Genomic DNA, 14,696 nt, shown 5'->3' on the forward strand with positions numbered 1-14,696 from the left:
AAAACCTTAGAAAAATCAGTCTTGAGATATTTCTTTGCCCAGTCTTGACGTTTCAGCTTGTCAGTCTTGTTCAGTGGTGGTCGTCTTTCAGCCTTTCTTACCTTGGCCATGTCTCTGAGTATTGCACACCTTGTGCTTTTGGACACTCCAGTGATGTTGCAGCTCTGAAATATGGCCAAACTGGTGGCAAGTGGCATCTTGGCAGCTGCACGCTTGACTTTTCTCAGTTCATGGGCAGTTATTTTGTGCCTTGGTTTTTCCACACGCTTCTTGCGACCCTATTGACTATTTTGAATGAAACGCTTGATTGTTCGATGATCACGCTTCAGAAGCTTTGCAATTTTAAGAGTGCTGCATCCCTCTGCAAGATATCTCACTATTTTTGACTTTTCTGAGCCTGTCAAGTCCTTCTTTTGACCCATTTTGCCAAAGGAAAGGAAGTTGCCTAATAATTATGCACACCTGATATAGGGTGTTGATGTCATTAGACCACACCCCTTCTCATTACAGAGATGCACATCACCTAATATGCTTAATTGGTAGTAGGCTTTCGAGCCTATACAGCTTGGAGTAAGACAACATGCATAAAGAGGATGATGTGGTCAAAATACTCATTTGCCTAATAATTCTGCACTCCCTGTATGAGCCTACCTATGTTTAGTTTAAACTAAGAATACCAAGAGAAAAAAGCAAATTTGATGATAAAAGTAAATTGGAAAGTTGATTAAAATTAAAAGTCCTATCTGAATAATGAAAGTTTAATTTATACTAGACTGTCCCTTTAAAGCGACACTCAAGTCAAAATAAACTTTTATGATTCAGATAGAGCAGCAGTTTTAAGTCACTTTCCAATTTACTTCCATTACCAAATTGTGCACAGTCTTTTTATATTCACACTTTCTGTGGAACAAAATCCTACTGAGCATGTGCACAAGCTCACAGGGTATACATATACTAGTCTGTGATTGGCTGATGTCTGTCACATGATACAGGAGGTCCGGAAAATGGGAGAAAAAAATTTGTCAGAAAAAAATCTACTGCTTATTTGAAATTCAGAGTAGGTGTTTTTTCATTGTCTTTTTATTATGCACATGTTAATTATGCAATTCTACTGCATCGTTCATGAACTGGACATCACTATGGGCTCGATTTAACAAACCCTTCTCCTCCCTATGACTGCAGCTTCTCACAAGAGAACCTGCAGTCACGATTTATCAAGCAGCGATCATCAGACCCTCTTCTCCACCTCTTAGGTGGTTAAAAATTGTAATCTCCACGGTCTCGTCCGACAAGGGAGATTGACAGTTCACAAGAGAACCTGCAGTGACGATTTATCAAGCAGTAGCTATGAGACCGCTGCTTACCGTATCCTCTTCTCCTCATCCGACCAGGGAGATTGACAGCTCCTGCCCGCGTGTGATTGGCTGTGTGTGGTTAGGTAGTGGGATTGCTGGCGAGCGTAAAATAGCGCTTGTGTGCAATGTTAAATTCCAACAGCAGATTGCTGCCCATCAGAGGAGAGCTGGGGCGGACAGGAGCGAATATGTCCACCCCTGTCTGCCCCTTGATTGATAAATCGAGCCCTATGTGTGAGTTTCAGCACAAACTGGTAAGTAACTGTGCACCTCAGCTTCAGTCACATGGATATCTAAAAGCCCAATGTTAGAATTATGTTATGTGACAAACAGTACATCTATACTATAATCTCGTTTGTAATGCATCCTTTCGCCGGCAGTTGCGCGTGCACCCTCAATGGAATGTTGGCAGCGCGAGGCAGCCAACAAAATGTTGGCTGTGCGCACAGCCAAAAGAATTCGCTGCATCTAGGTGGATTCCGAAAATGGCATGGTGGTGAAAGAATCCACCAAAAGTGGATTCTTGCTTTGGTGGATTCTTTCACCACCCTGCCATTTTTGGAATCCACCAGGATGCAGCAAAGGCAAACGGAGCATTAAAAAAAAAAAAAAAAAAATCACTGCCCGCACGAAGTATAACAAAAAAAACATAACCTCCCACACAAAGTATTAACACCTAAACCGCAAACCCACACATCGCAAAATAATAAAGTAATTAACCCCTAATCCGCAAATAACCTAACATATTAATCCCTTAACCATCAACCACCCACATTGCAATAAACCTAATTACCCTATGAACCCCTAAACCCCCAAATCGCAATTAACCTAATTACCATATTAACCCCTAAACCACAAAACCCCCACATCGCAATAAACCTAATTACCCTATTAACCCCCAAATCGCAATTAACCTAATTACCCTATTAACCCCTAAACTACAAAACCCCCACATTGCAATAAACCTAATTACCCTATTAACCCCTAAGCCGCAAAACCCCACATCGCAATAAACTTAATTACCCTATTAACCCCTAAACACCCACATTGCAATAAACTTAATTACCCTATTAACCCCTTAAACCGCCAAAACCCACAATGCAAATAACTAATTAAATTACTAAGCCCCCTAACCTAACACCCCCTAAATTAAACCCAATTACCTAAATTAAAAATACAAAGTGACAATTAAAATAAAAAAGTCTAACATTACACTAAAAATTAAAAAAAAATAAGTTTAAATTAAACTAAAATTACAAAAAATAAAAAAGTCTAACATTACAGAAAATAAAAACACCCCCCAATCTAATGCTAAATTACCAATAGCACTTAAAAGGGCATTTGCAGGGCATTGCCCTAAGTTAAACAGCTCTTTTACAGTTACAAAAAATTCTAAGTCCCCCCTAACAGTAAAACCCACCACCCACCAAACCCCCCAAAATAAATAAACCTAACACTAAAAAACCTAAACTACCCATTTCCCTGAAAAGGGCATTTGTATGGGCATTGCCCTTAAAAGGGCATTTAGCTCTTTCTTTTGCTGCCCTTAAAAGGCCATTTAGCTCTTAAGAATTGCCCATCCCTAATCTAATCTAAATAAAACAAACCCCCCCCAAAAAAAAAAAAAGTTTAAGTTGGCTGATTTGAATCTGAAGAATCAAATCAGCCAATAGGAATTCAAGGGACGCCATCATTAATCGCGTACCTTGAATTTACTATTCAGTGTACGGCGGAGATCGGAAGAAGAGGATCCTCCATGCTCCATGGCTCTGCGGTCACCGGTCTTCAGTTTTGCTGTCCTGGATGAAGAAAGAAGAGGCCCCCGCTTGGAAGAAGATGTCGACTGCTTGGAAGAAGACTTCAATGCCTAGAAGAGGACCTTCTCCGCCGGACTTCAGCAACCGTGAGTACCAACCTGGGGGGGTTAGACTAAGGTTTTTTTTTGCCCTTTTAAGTGCAGCAAAAGAGCTGAATGCCCTTTAAGTGCAGCAAAAGAGCTGAATGCCCTTTTAAGGGCAATGCCCATACAAATGCCCTTTTCAGGGTAATGGGTAGTTTAGGTTTTTTAGTGCCAGGTTTATTTATTTTGGGGGGTTTGGTGGGTGGTGGGTTTTACTGTTAGGGGGGATTTTTTTGTAACTGCAAAAGAGCTGTTTAACGTAGGGCAATGCCCTACAAAAAGCCCTTTTAAGGGCTATTGGTAGTTTACCATTAGATTAGGGGGTGCTTTTTTGGGGGGGGGGGCTTTTTATTTTCATAGGGATTAAGTTGATTTTTTTATTTTGGATAATGTGTTTATTTTTTTTCTGTAGTTCTATTTTTTATTTTTTGTATTTACAACACATAGACTGCCCTCTGGGTAGGCTTACCAATAGTTTAGCATAAAGCATATTTATTCTTTCACAATACAATGCTAAATAATCTGTGATTACCTTGTATCTAAGGCTTTGCCCCAATCCCCCTTAATCTCAGAGGTGTGTGCATACTTGCATTTATCCAATCAGTGATCACTCATGATTCAACGAGAGTCAGCTCAGTGTTATCTATATGGTACACATTAGCTAGCTTTTGTCTTGCTGTGAAAAACTTATAAAATGCTATGGATTTTAGTTATTAAAAATTATATTAATATAACAATGTTGGTTGTACAAAGCTGGGGAATGGGTAGTAAAGGCACTATCTTTTTACACAATAAAACATTTGAAGTAGACTGTCCCTTTAAACTTTACATTGTACTCAGACAGATATCTCAATGTAAACAACACATTTTGCAGCTATACTGCTTTGGAATCCAATCCCTATATTTTGGATAACCTTTGCAATGTACTGCATTGTGTGTACAATAACACAGGCTTCCATGATTCTATTGTGCACAGATTATTATGAAACAGTGTACAGTTTTCTATGCCATTTTTTTTTCTTTAGGTAGTGGAATCAAATTGGATGTTTCCTTAACCCCTTAATGACCGGACCATTTTTCAATTTTCTTACCCTTAATGACAATGGCTATTTTTACATTTCTGCAGTGTTTGTGTTTAGCTGTAATTTTCCTCTTACTCATTTACTGTACCCATACATATTATATACCGTTTTTCTCGCCATTAAATGGACTTTCTAAGGATACCATTATTTTCATCATATCTTATAATTTCCTATAAAAAAAAATATAAAATATGAGGAAAAAATTGAAAAAAACACACTTTTTCTAACTTTGACCCCCAAAATCTGTTACACATCTACAATCACCAAAAAACACCTATGCTAAATAGTTTCTAAATTTTGTCCTGAGTTTAGAAATACCCAATGTTCACATGTTCTTTACTTTTTTTGCAAGTTATAGGGCCATAAATACAAGTAGCACTTTGCTATTTCCAAACAACTTTTTTTCAAAATTAGCGCTAGTTACATTGGAACCCTGATATCTGTCAGGAATCCCTGAATATCCATTGACATGGATATATTTTTTTTTAGAAGACAACCCAAAGTATTGATCTAGGCCCATTTTGGTATATTTCATGCCACCATTTCACCGCCAAATGTCATCAAATAAAAAAAAAGTTCACTTTTTCACAAATTTTGTCACAAACTTTAGGTTTCCCACTGAAATTATTTACAAACAGCTTCTGCAATTAAGGCACAAATGGTTGTAAATGCTTCTTTGGGATCCCCTTTGTTCAGAAATAGCAGACTTATATGGCTTTGTGGTTGCTTTTTGGTAAGTAGAAGGCCGCTAAATGCTGCTGCGCACCACACGTAAATTATGCCCAGCAGTTAAGGGGTTAAATTAGGTAGCTTGTAGGGAGCTTGCAGGGTTAATTTTAGCTTTAGGGTAGAGATCAGCCTCCCACATGACACATCCCACCCCCTGATCCCTCCCAAACAGTTCTCTTCCCTCCCCCACCCCACAATTGTCCCCGCCATCTTAAGTACTGGCAGAAAGTCTGCCAGTACTAAATAAAAGGAGTTTTTATTTTTTTTAATAAAAAAAAATAAAATGTTTTAGCTGTGATGGACTCCTGCCTTAGCCCCAACCTCCATGATCCCCCCCCCCAGCAATCTAACCCTCTCCCCTACCTAATTGCCGCCATCTTGGGTACTGGCAGCTGTCTGCCAGTACCCAATTTGCCCCCCAAAAAAGTGTTTTTAATTATTTTTTATTACTAATTTATTTTTTTCTGTAGTGTAGCAGCCCCCCACAATACCCCAACCCCCTCCCCCTCCCAGATCCTCATATATATATATTTCCCCCCCTCTTCCCACTCATTGGTGTCAGTGTGGGTAGGTGATCGCGGGCGTGCGCGCACGCGCATGCGCGCCCCCGCACGCTCCCGGCACCCGGCGTGCACATTGCACTAACAGGAGCCGGATGCCGGGTAGCGATGGGCCGCCCACCCGCCTCCCAGTTGTGCTCCCACCCACCAACGAACCGGCCGCATCGCTACCGGTGCAGAGAGGGCCACAGAGTGGCTCTCTCTGCATCGGATGCTTTCTAAGGGTATTGCAGGATGCCTCAATATCGAGGCATCACTGCAATACCCTGAGAGCTGCTGGAAGCGTTTGCGATCGCTTCCAGCACTCTCTTAGACAAGTGACGTACCAGGTACGTCCATTGTCACTAACTGCAAGTTTTTGCAGGACGTACCTGGTACGTCACTTGTCATTAAGGGGTTAGTATTAATAAAACAATAATTGCTAACATTACCCTTCTTAAAAAAAGAGAGAAGAATGTGACAATATTTTATAGAGAAATGACAGAAAAATATTTGTTTGAAACTGTACAATTCGTAATTTTCTACAGGGAGCACACCTATTTTTTTTTGAGAAACCAGTTTTCAACCTGAATAATTAACTAATTTCTGTTCAATACTATATACTTAAAATATAATATAATTTATGTACACATATTTTGCCTCCAATAATTTGAATATAATTGCATTGTATTGTGAAAGGATAAATATGCTTTGTCACATAACATTAAAACATTGGGCTTTTAGAAATCCATGTGACTGAAGCTAAGATGCAGTTACTTACCAGTCTGTCTCACTAATACACTGACTGAACTGAAACTGATAATGTGCTCACGATTTAGCAAAATGTGCTCACAATTTATATATAAAAAAAAAATCTTGTGTGACACTTCTGGGGCTCCGTACTGAATAACCCTTCACATGTATATATATATATATTTTTTAGTAGACAACCCAAAGTATTGATCTAGGCCCATTTTGGTATATTTTATGCCACCATTTCACCGCCAAATGTGATCAAATTAAAAAAAAACTTTCACTTTTTCACAAACTTTAGGTTTCTCACTGAAATTATTTACAAACAGCTTGTGCAATTATGGCACAAATGGTTGTAAATGCTTCTCTGGGATCCCCTTTGTTCAGAAATAGCAGACTTATATGGCTTTGGCATTGCTTTTTGGTAATTAGAAGACCGCTAAATGCTGTTGCGCACCACACTTGTATAATGCCCATCAGTGAAGGGGTTAATTAGGTAGCTTGTAGAGCTAATTTTAGCTTTAATGCAGAGATCAGCCTCCCACCTGAAACATCCCACCCCCTGATCCCTCCCTGACCCCTCTCAAACAGCTCTCTTCCCTACCCCACCTCACAATTGTCACTGCCATCTTATTTACTGGCAGAAAGTCTGCCAGTACTAAAATAAAAGGCTTTTTATTTTTTTTACATATTTGTTTTTAAATTTTGTATATATATTCTGCAGTGTTGGATCCCCCTTTATCCCCCAACCCCCCTGATCCCCCCCAAACTGCTCTCTAACCCTCCTCCCTCTCCATATTTGCCACCATCCTGGGTACTGGCAGCTGTCTGCCAGTACCCAGTTTTCTAAAAAATAGCCTTTTTTTATTAAAAAAAAACACAACAACCCTTTTTTCTGTAATGTAGCTGCCCCCCTCAATACCCTACCCCCTCCCAGATCCCTTTCCCAATACTTATACCCCCCTCTCCCTCCTTCCCTTTTAGTACAGCTGTTCCATAGTGTAGCGGTCCCTCCCGCCCCCTGCGCTTGTGCGCTCCCGGACCCATCATCCCCACTAAGTTCTAACAGGAAGGAAGTCTACCATTGATGAGCCGCCCACCCTGCCTACCCTCCCACGCCACCAACGATCAGCCCCATCACTGACCAATGTAGTGAGGGCCACAGAGTGGCTCTCTTTGCATTGGTGTCTTAAAAGAGGGTGTTGCAGGATGCCTCAATATCGAGGCATCACTGCAATACCCAAAACCCCTGTGGACATGCCAGGCACATCCTTGGTCGTTAACGACTGTTTTTTGTAGGATGTGCCTGGCACGTCCTTGGTCGTTAAGGGGTTAAACTTGGGTCAATCCATCTCAAGTGGTCAAATGATTGTCAAGTTGGTTGCGTTACCATTTTTTATTTTCCTAATTTTTTTAATAATGTTTTATTTTTGAGTGATTACCTCTATGTTTTGGTATTGCAAAACCACAAGTTTTTTATTTTTATTTTACTTGGTTTGACCACAGCGGCCAGCTTTATGCCATGGCGCATGACAAATTTTGGTTATACAGATGTTTATGGAAACCTCAATATCTCAGCTCATGTGGTCCTAGCTCCTTGGAACAAAAACTGATATCTAGAGCACTTTACAAGGTACATGCTCATATACAAACATGTTCCATAGACTTAGAACTTAAAGGGACATGAAACCCAATGTTTTTCTTTTATGATTCAGATAGAGCATGTCATTTAAAACAACTTTCTAATTTACTTCTATTATCTAATTAGCTTAGTTGTCTTGGTATCTCTTGTTGAAAAGGATACCTAGGTAGGCTCAGGAGCTGCTGATTGGTGGCTGCACATATATGCCTCATGTTATTAGCTCACCCAGTGTGCTAATAAAGTAAATTTCATAATAGAAGTAAATTGGAAAGTTGTTTAAAATTGAATGCTCTGAATCAAGAAAGAAAACATTTGGGTTTCATGTCCCTTTAAGTTCTAATGGAATGATCAAGGTTACTGAAAGATCTATTAAAAATTTCTCTAGAAAAAAAAATATAAAACTGGTGGTTTCCCAATACCAATACATAGGGGTAATCTATCAAAATTTTTAAAAAAATAGTAAAATTAAAAATGGTCAAGTAACGCAGTGTTTCTCAACCGCGGTCTTCAAGTAGCCCCAACAGGCCAGGTTTTTATTATAGCTGAACCAGTGCACAGGTGAAGTAATCAGCTGATCAGTAACCATGGTTACTAACCTGCTCTCACCCATCAGCTGATTATTTCACCTGTGCAAAGCTTCAGCTATCATGAAAACCTGGCCTGTTGAGGGTACTTGAGGGCCACGGTTGAGAAACAATGAAGTAACCTATGTTGGAGCACTTGAGATGGATTGACCCACTAACAATGTCACCTGCAGACACAAGCTCCGATTGGCTTCCTCAAATAAGACAAGGGGTGTGTGGATTTGCTTATTGAATAACAATTTGTTTTTAAATAAATAAAAAATGCGTTTGATAAAATAATTTACCGTTTATGTGATATAAGTTTTATAAAAAATACACCATTCTCTTTATGATCTATGTATAGCTGCTGTCGGCTTTTATTGCTACATGAATCTGGTCTACCAATTCCACTTTGCTAGTGGCTTATTGTGTGAGATTTTCCTCTTGTGTGTTGGTTTATTTCTGTATTCTGCTCCATTTACAAACAAAATAACATTTCATTGAGGGTCACTGATCTTGGAGTGGTACAGATGCTTAAAAGGAACAATTTCCATATGATTTATGGAAAGTCCATTGTTTGTTGCTGCAATTGCAAAACATTAGAATGCAAATCCTTTAATGATAATGCAAATGTTCCTGTAAGCCTGGAAAGTGCCAGTAGCGGAGGTCTGCTTGAGCCGGTATATTTGCTCCTCTCATCTGCATAACCAAAGGTTGGAGACTGCTTGAACACTATACGCAGTTCTTACCATGTGCATTGTACTTTTTAGGTTTATTGTTGAAAGGGAAAGTAAACCCAAATTTAAACTCTCATGATTCAGATAGGGCATGCAATTTGAAAACAACTTTCTAGTTTACTTTTATCAACACATTTGCGTTGTTCTCTTGGTATTCTTTGTTGAAAGCTAAACCTAGGTAGGCTCATATGCTTATTTCTAAGCCATTGAAGGCCAAATCTTATCTCAGTGCATTTTATTAGCTTTTCAAAGTTACACTGTGCTAGCTCAGGTGTGCTCATTCCAGTGGAATTATTTATGAGTCAGCGCTGATTGGCTAAAATGCAAGTCTGTCAAAAGAACTGAGATAAGGGGGCAGTTTGCAGAGGCTTAGATATAAGGTAATCACAGAGGTAAAAAGTATATTAATATAACCGTGTTGGCGATGCAAAAAAAAAAAAAAAAAAAAAGACAATTAGAGACAGATATGTAGCAGAGTTAGCCATGAGAAGTCAGCAGGTGCATTTCAAGGTCTGAGTATTAGAAATTGCTCAATTTTCAGAGCTAAATTACATTAAAAAGGGGCAAAATAAATAATGAAAATATATTGCAAAGTACTTTCATTATGCATAACTAAAAATGTTATATAAACATCCCAAGCCATTTACTGTCGCTTTAAAACATACAGCATGCAATTTAAAAAAACAAACACAATTTACGTTCTCTCTAGATATCCTTTGTTGAACAATAAACCTAAGTGGATGTGCACATGTCGTCAGCATTGCTTGGCAGCAATGTTTGTAATAAAGTATAACATTGTTACAAACTTTCAGCTAGATTACAAGTTTGTGCGTTTGTCTTTTAATGCTGAAAATATGGTATTTTCAGCATTAAAACAGCACCGCCGCCATTACAAGTCTTGTCGGTATAGCTGTACCGCAAGCATTTTAGCCTGTACCGCAACGTCAGTCCCGCACACATAAAAATGACGTTTTTCAATGGGATTCCCATAGCGCCGGTATTACGAGTTTTGCGGTACGGCTAAAAAGCGAGCGTTACAGCCTAAAATGACAAGATCTGTACCGCCATCTAAAGTCAGTAGTTATGAGTTTTAAACTACTAAGCTGTAGCATAAAACTCTCAACTAAACTGCTACAAAGTACACTAACACCCATAAACTACCTATTAACCCCTAAAACGAGGCCCTCGCACATCGCAAACACTATAATATATTTATTAACTCCTAATCTGCTGCTCACGACATCGCCACCACTTAAAAAAATTATTAACCCCTATTCCGCCGCTCCCCGACAGTATCACCACTATAATAAACATATTAACCCCTAAACTGCTGCCCTCCCGCATCGCAAACACTATTTAAATATTATTAACCCCTAATCTGCCGTCCGCCCAAACCCCCCCATACTAAAGATATTAAGCCCTACTCCGCCGCCACTATAATAAAACTACTAACCCTAAACCGAAAGCCCCCCACAACAAAATATACTCAATTAAACTATTAACCCCTAAACCGAAAGCCCTCCACATTGCAATAAACTAATTTAAACTAGTAACCCCTAAACCTAACGCCCCCCTAACTTTATATTAAATTTACAATTTCCCTTGCTTAAATTAAATAAAAAAAAAAGTTTAAACTAACAAACGAATATAATTATTAACTAAAATTAAACTAACTAACAATTAAATAAAACTAAACTAACCATTAAAAAAATTCTAACATACTTAAAAATAACAAACACTAAATTACGGAAAATAACAAACGAAATTATCAAAAAATAAAAAAGAATTACACCTAATCTAATAGCCCTATCAACATAAAAAAGCCCACCCAAAATAAACCCCCCCCATAGCCCACAATAAACTACCAATGGCCCTTAAAACCCCCCCAAAAAGACCCCCCCAACAGTAAAACCCACCACCCAACCAACACCCCCAAATAAAAAAACTATTTCTAAAAAAACCTAAGCTACCCATTGCCCTGAAAAGGGCATTTGTATGGGCATTGCCCTTAAAAGGGCATTTAGCTCTTTTACATTGCCCAAACCCTAAACCAAAATAAAAACCCACCCAAAAGCCCTTAAAAAGCCTAACACTAACCCCCTGGCGATCCACTTACAGTTTTTGAAGTCCTGCTTGAAAGATCTTCATCCCGGAGTTTAAGTCCTAATCCAAGCGGTGAGAAGTCTTCATCCAGGTGGCCTCTTCAATCTTCATCCCGGCAGCGAAGTCCTGATCTAAGCGGTGAGAAGTCTTCATCCAGGCGGCCTCTTCAATCTTCATCCAGGCGGCATCTTCTATCTTCATCCAGGTGGCATCTTCTATCTTGTTCCCGAAAGCGTGGAGCGGGTCCATCCTGAAGACATCCGGCGCAGAGCATCCTCTTTATACGGTCGCCGCCGTCTTCAATGTAAGGGATGAGATTTAAAATGGCGTCCCTTGCATTCCTATTGGCTGAAAATTTTGAATCAGCCAATAGGAATTAAGGCTGCTAAAATCCTATTGGCTATTCAAATCAGCCAATAGGATTTAAGCAGCTCTCATTCTATTGGCTAATTTGAATTAGCAGGGATGAAGATCGTTCAAGCAGGACTTCAAAAACTGTAAGTGGATCGTCAGGGGGCTAGTCTTAGGCTTTTTAAAGGGTTTTTTGGATGGTTTTTTTTTTTAGTTTAGAGTCTGGGCAGTAAAAGAGCTAAATGCCCTTTTAAGGGCAATGCCCATACAAATGCCCTTTTCAGGGCAATGGGTAGCTTAGATTTTTTAGATAGGTTTTTTTATTTTTTATTTTGTGGGCTGGGGGTTTGTAATGTTAGTGGGTGTTTTTTTCACTAAAAGAGCTGCTATCTTTAGGGCAATGCCCTACAAAAGGCCCTTTTAAGTGCCATTGGTAGTTTATTCTAGATTAGTTTTTTTTATTTTGGGGTGTTTTTTTATGGGTATTAGAATAGGAATAATTTTTTTATTTTTGATAATTTGTTTATTATTTTGTGTAATCGTGTTTTTTTAAAGAGCTGTTTAACTTAGGACAATGCCCTACATTTTAAAAAGGGTATTAGAATAGGAATAATCTTCTTTTTTTTTTTATAATTTTGTTGGTTCTTTTTTGTAATGGTAGGTTTTTTATTTTTTGTAATCGTTTTTTTTGTGTGTGTTTTTTTAATTTTTTGTAATGTTAGGTTTTAGTGTAAGGCAGGTTAGATTTTATTTCACAGGCAAGTTTGTATTTTTAATTTAGCTATATTTTAATTATGTTAAAGTTAGGGGGTGTTAGGGTTGGGTTAGGTTTAGGGGTTAATATAGTTTAATTTAGGTTGTTGCGATGTGAGGGGCTGGCGGTTTAGGGGTTAATAGGTTTATTTAGTGGTAGAGATGTGGGAGGCCAGAGGTTAAGGGGTTCATAACGTTATTTAGTTGCAGCGATGTTGGGGAGCAGCGGAATAGGGGTTAATAACTTTAATATAGTTGCGTTGATTTTGGGGAGTAGCAGAATAGGGGTTAAAACTTTTAATATAGTTGCGGTGATGTTGGGGTGCAGCGGAATAGGGGTTAATAACTTTAGTAAAGTGGCAGCGACATCAGGAGCACCAGATTAGGGGTTAATAGTTTTATTTAGGTGGCGGCGATATCGGGAGTGACAGATTAGGGGTTAATAACTTTATGTAGGTGTCGGGGGTGGCAGATTAGGGGTGTTTAGATTCAGTGTTTATGTTAGGGTGTTTTTGTTTCCGCGATCTCAGGTGTTAGGCTTTTTCTTTTGCTGGCTCTCCCCATTGATGTCTATGGGGGAAGCGTGCACGAGCACGTCAAAACACTGCTTGTATTTGGGTGCGGTATGGAGCTCAAAATCTCCATATCGCCTGCGCAAGCCGGGTTTTTTTTAAAATTTATAATGGCAGCGCTATAGGGGGGTTAAATAACGCCACGTTTGTGGCGTTCTTTACTTTCCCTATAGCGCTCAAAACTCGTAATCTAGGTGATTGCTGGCAACATGCTACCATAGAGTGCTAAAAACATGCGTGGGTTCCTAGGTTTACTCTTAAAAAAAAAGCATACCAAAAAAGTTAAGTACATTGGACAAGCTTTTTCAATGAAATATTCTCTCTTAACCATGAAAGTTTAATTTTTGCCTCTTCAAATACAGACATCGTATCCACTATCCTCAATAACAACATAAGAATAGCCCAGTATAGAGCTTACTTGCTCATTTTGTTTTCTGTATTGTTTAGTTTTGTTAACAAGATGCCACCAGCAATAATTACACATTTGCTACAGAATAACATAATAAAATACAAATTGAAAAAAAATCACTTTATAGAAATATATTAAAAAGATAATGTATGCAGAATTGTGGCAAGTTTATTTTAATTAGTGTGTCTGATAGGGAGAATTGTGACCCTTATAATTAACATTAAAATGAAAGAGACCCGGGGATTAAAACCGATCTAGTGTGATGAAGCTCTGAGTGCATATTTTCTCTAACCTAAGAGGGACAGTAAACACCAATTTTCATATAAACTGCATGTAATAGACACTACTATAGATAAGAATATGCACAGATACTGATCTAAAAATCTAGTATAAAACCTTTTAAAATCTTACTTAGAAGCTCCAAGTTTAGTACTGTTCATGAGGTTAGGTTGGGTCACCCACGGAAAGGGGCTGAGAAAGCAGGAATATGAAAAGACCCATTACATAAACAGGAGCAAGCAGGAATCTGTAGACTTGAGTCTACATCTGATATTTTGGGGCTTGGTTAGGAGTCAGAAAATCAGCACAATGTTATTAAAAATTAAGAAAAACTATACAATTTTACAAAAACAGTCTCAGATGGGCTATATAAATGAACCAGCTACAAAAAGTGTATGCAAAGAACAAATCTAGTGTACTGCGTACAGAACACTGCATTGTCTATGTACAAAGTCTTACCTCTCTGATTCAGATATGATACAGTCTGCATCATCACCAGGGGAATAAGCTCACCACTGTTCTTGTTCTTCAGGCTAAAGCAATAGAAGATGAAGTGAGACATTGGGAGTTTACCTGCAGGCTCTGTATATTATCCCCCATCACCCAGTGTCATTGGTCATTAGTTGTGGACTGAACACAGTGATTAAAAAGAAAGAATGACTGTTTCAGTGAGAGCTTTTACTGTATATGTGCACATGGAGTATATCTAGACGTGTTCTGACTGACAGACTCATCAACACCCAGCTCAAACCGTTTAACCTAGGAACGTGAAATTTGGAAGTTACTTTGTTTTTATGAGATAGTCACCCACTAAGGAAGGATTTTCGGAAATGACGTCCATAAGGGGGTTAAAAAGGGGGGTGAATTTGTTTATGAGGATACCTATAGCTCAAAAACCAAACAAGTTACAGACGTGAAAATTGGTATTT

The 14,696-nt window shown here is 38.8% G+C and overlaps 1 protein-coding gene across 2 annotated transcripts in view; it reads right to left on the reverse strand.

The window, feature by feature from the left end:
* Nucleotides 1-14,696, reverse strand: part of ARHGAP8 (Rho GTPase activating protein 8) — a 331,799-nt gene that overhangs the window by 75,584 nt on the left and 241,519 nt on the right. For both annotated transcript variants that reach the window (XM_053719040.1, XM_053719041.1), the window contains one exon: nt 14,227-14,300. In XM_053719040.1, coding sequence (XP_053575015.1) covers nt 14,227-14,300 — 74 coding nt within the window. The remainder of the gene's footprint in view (nt 1-14,226; nt 14,301-14,696) is intronic.

This window comes from Bombina bombina, chromosome 6 (assembly GCF_027579735.1).
Source record: "Bombina bombina isolate aBomBom1 chromosome 6, aBomBom1.pri, whole genome shotgun sequence".
In the NCBI taxonomy this organism is placed as follows: domain Eukaryota; kingdom Metazoa; phylum Chordata; class Amphibia; order Anura; family Bombinatoridae; genus Bombina; species Bombina bombina.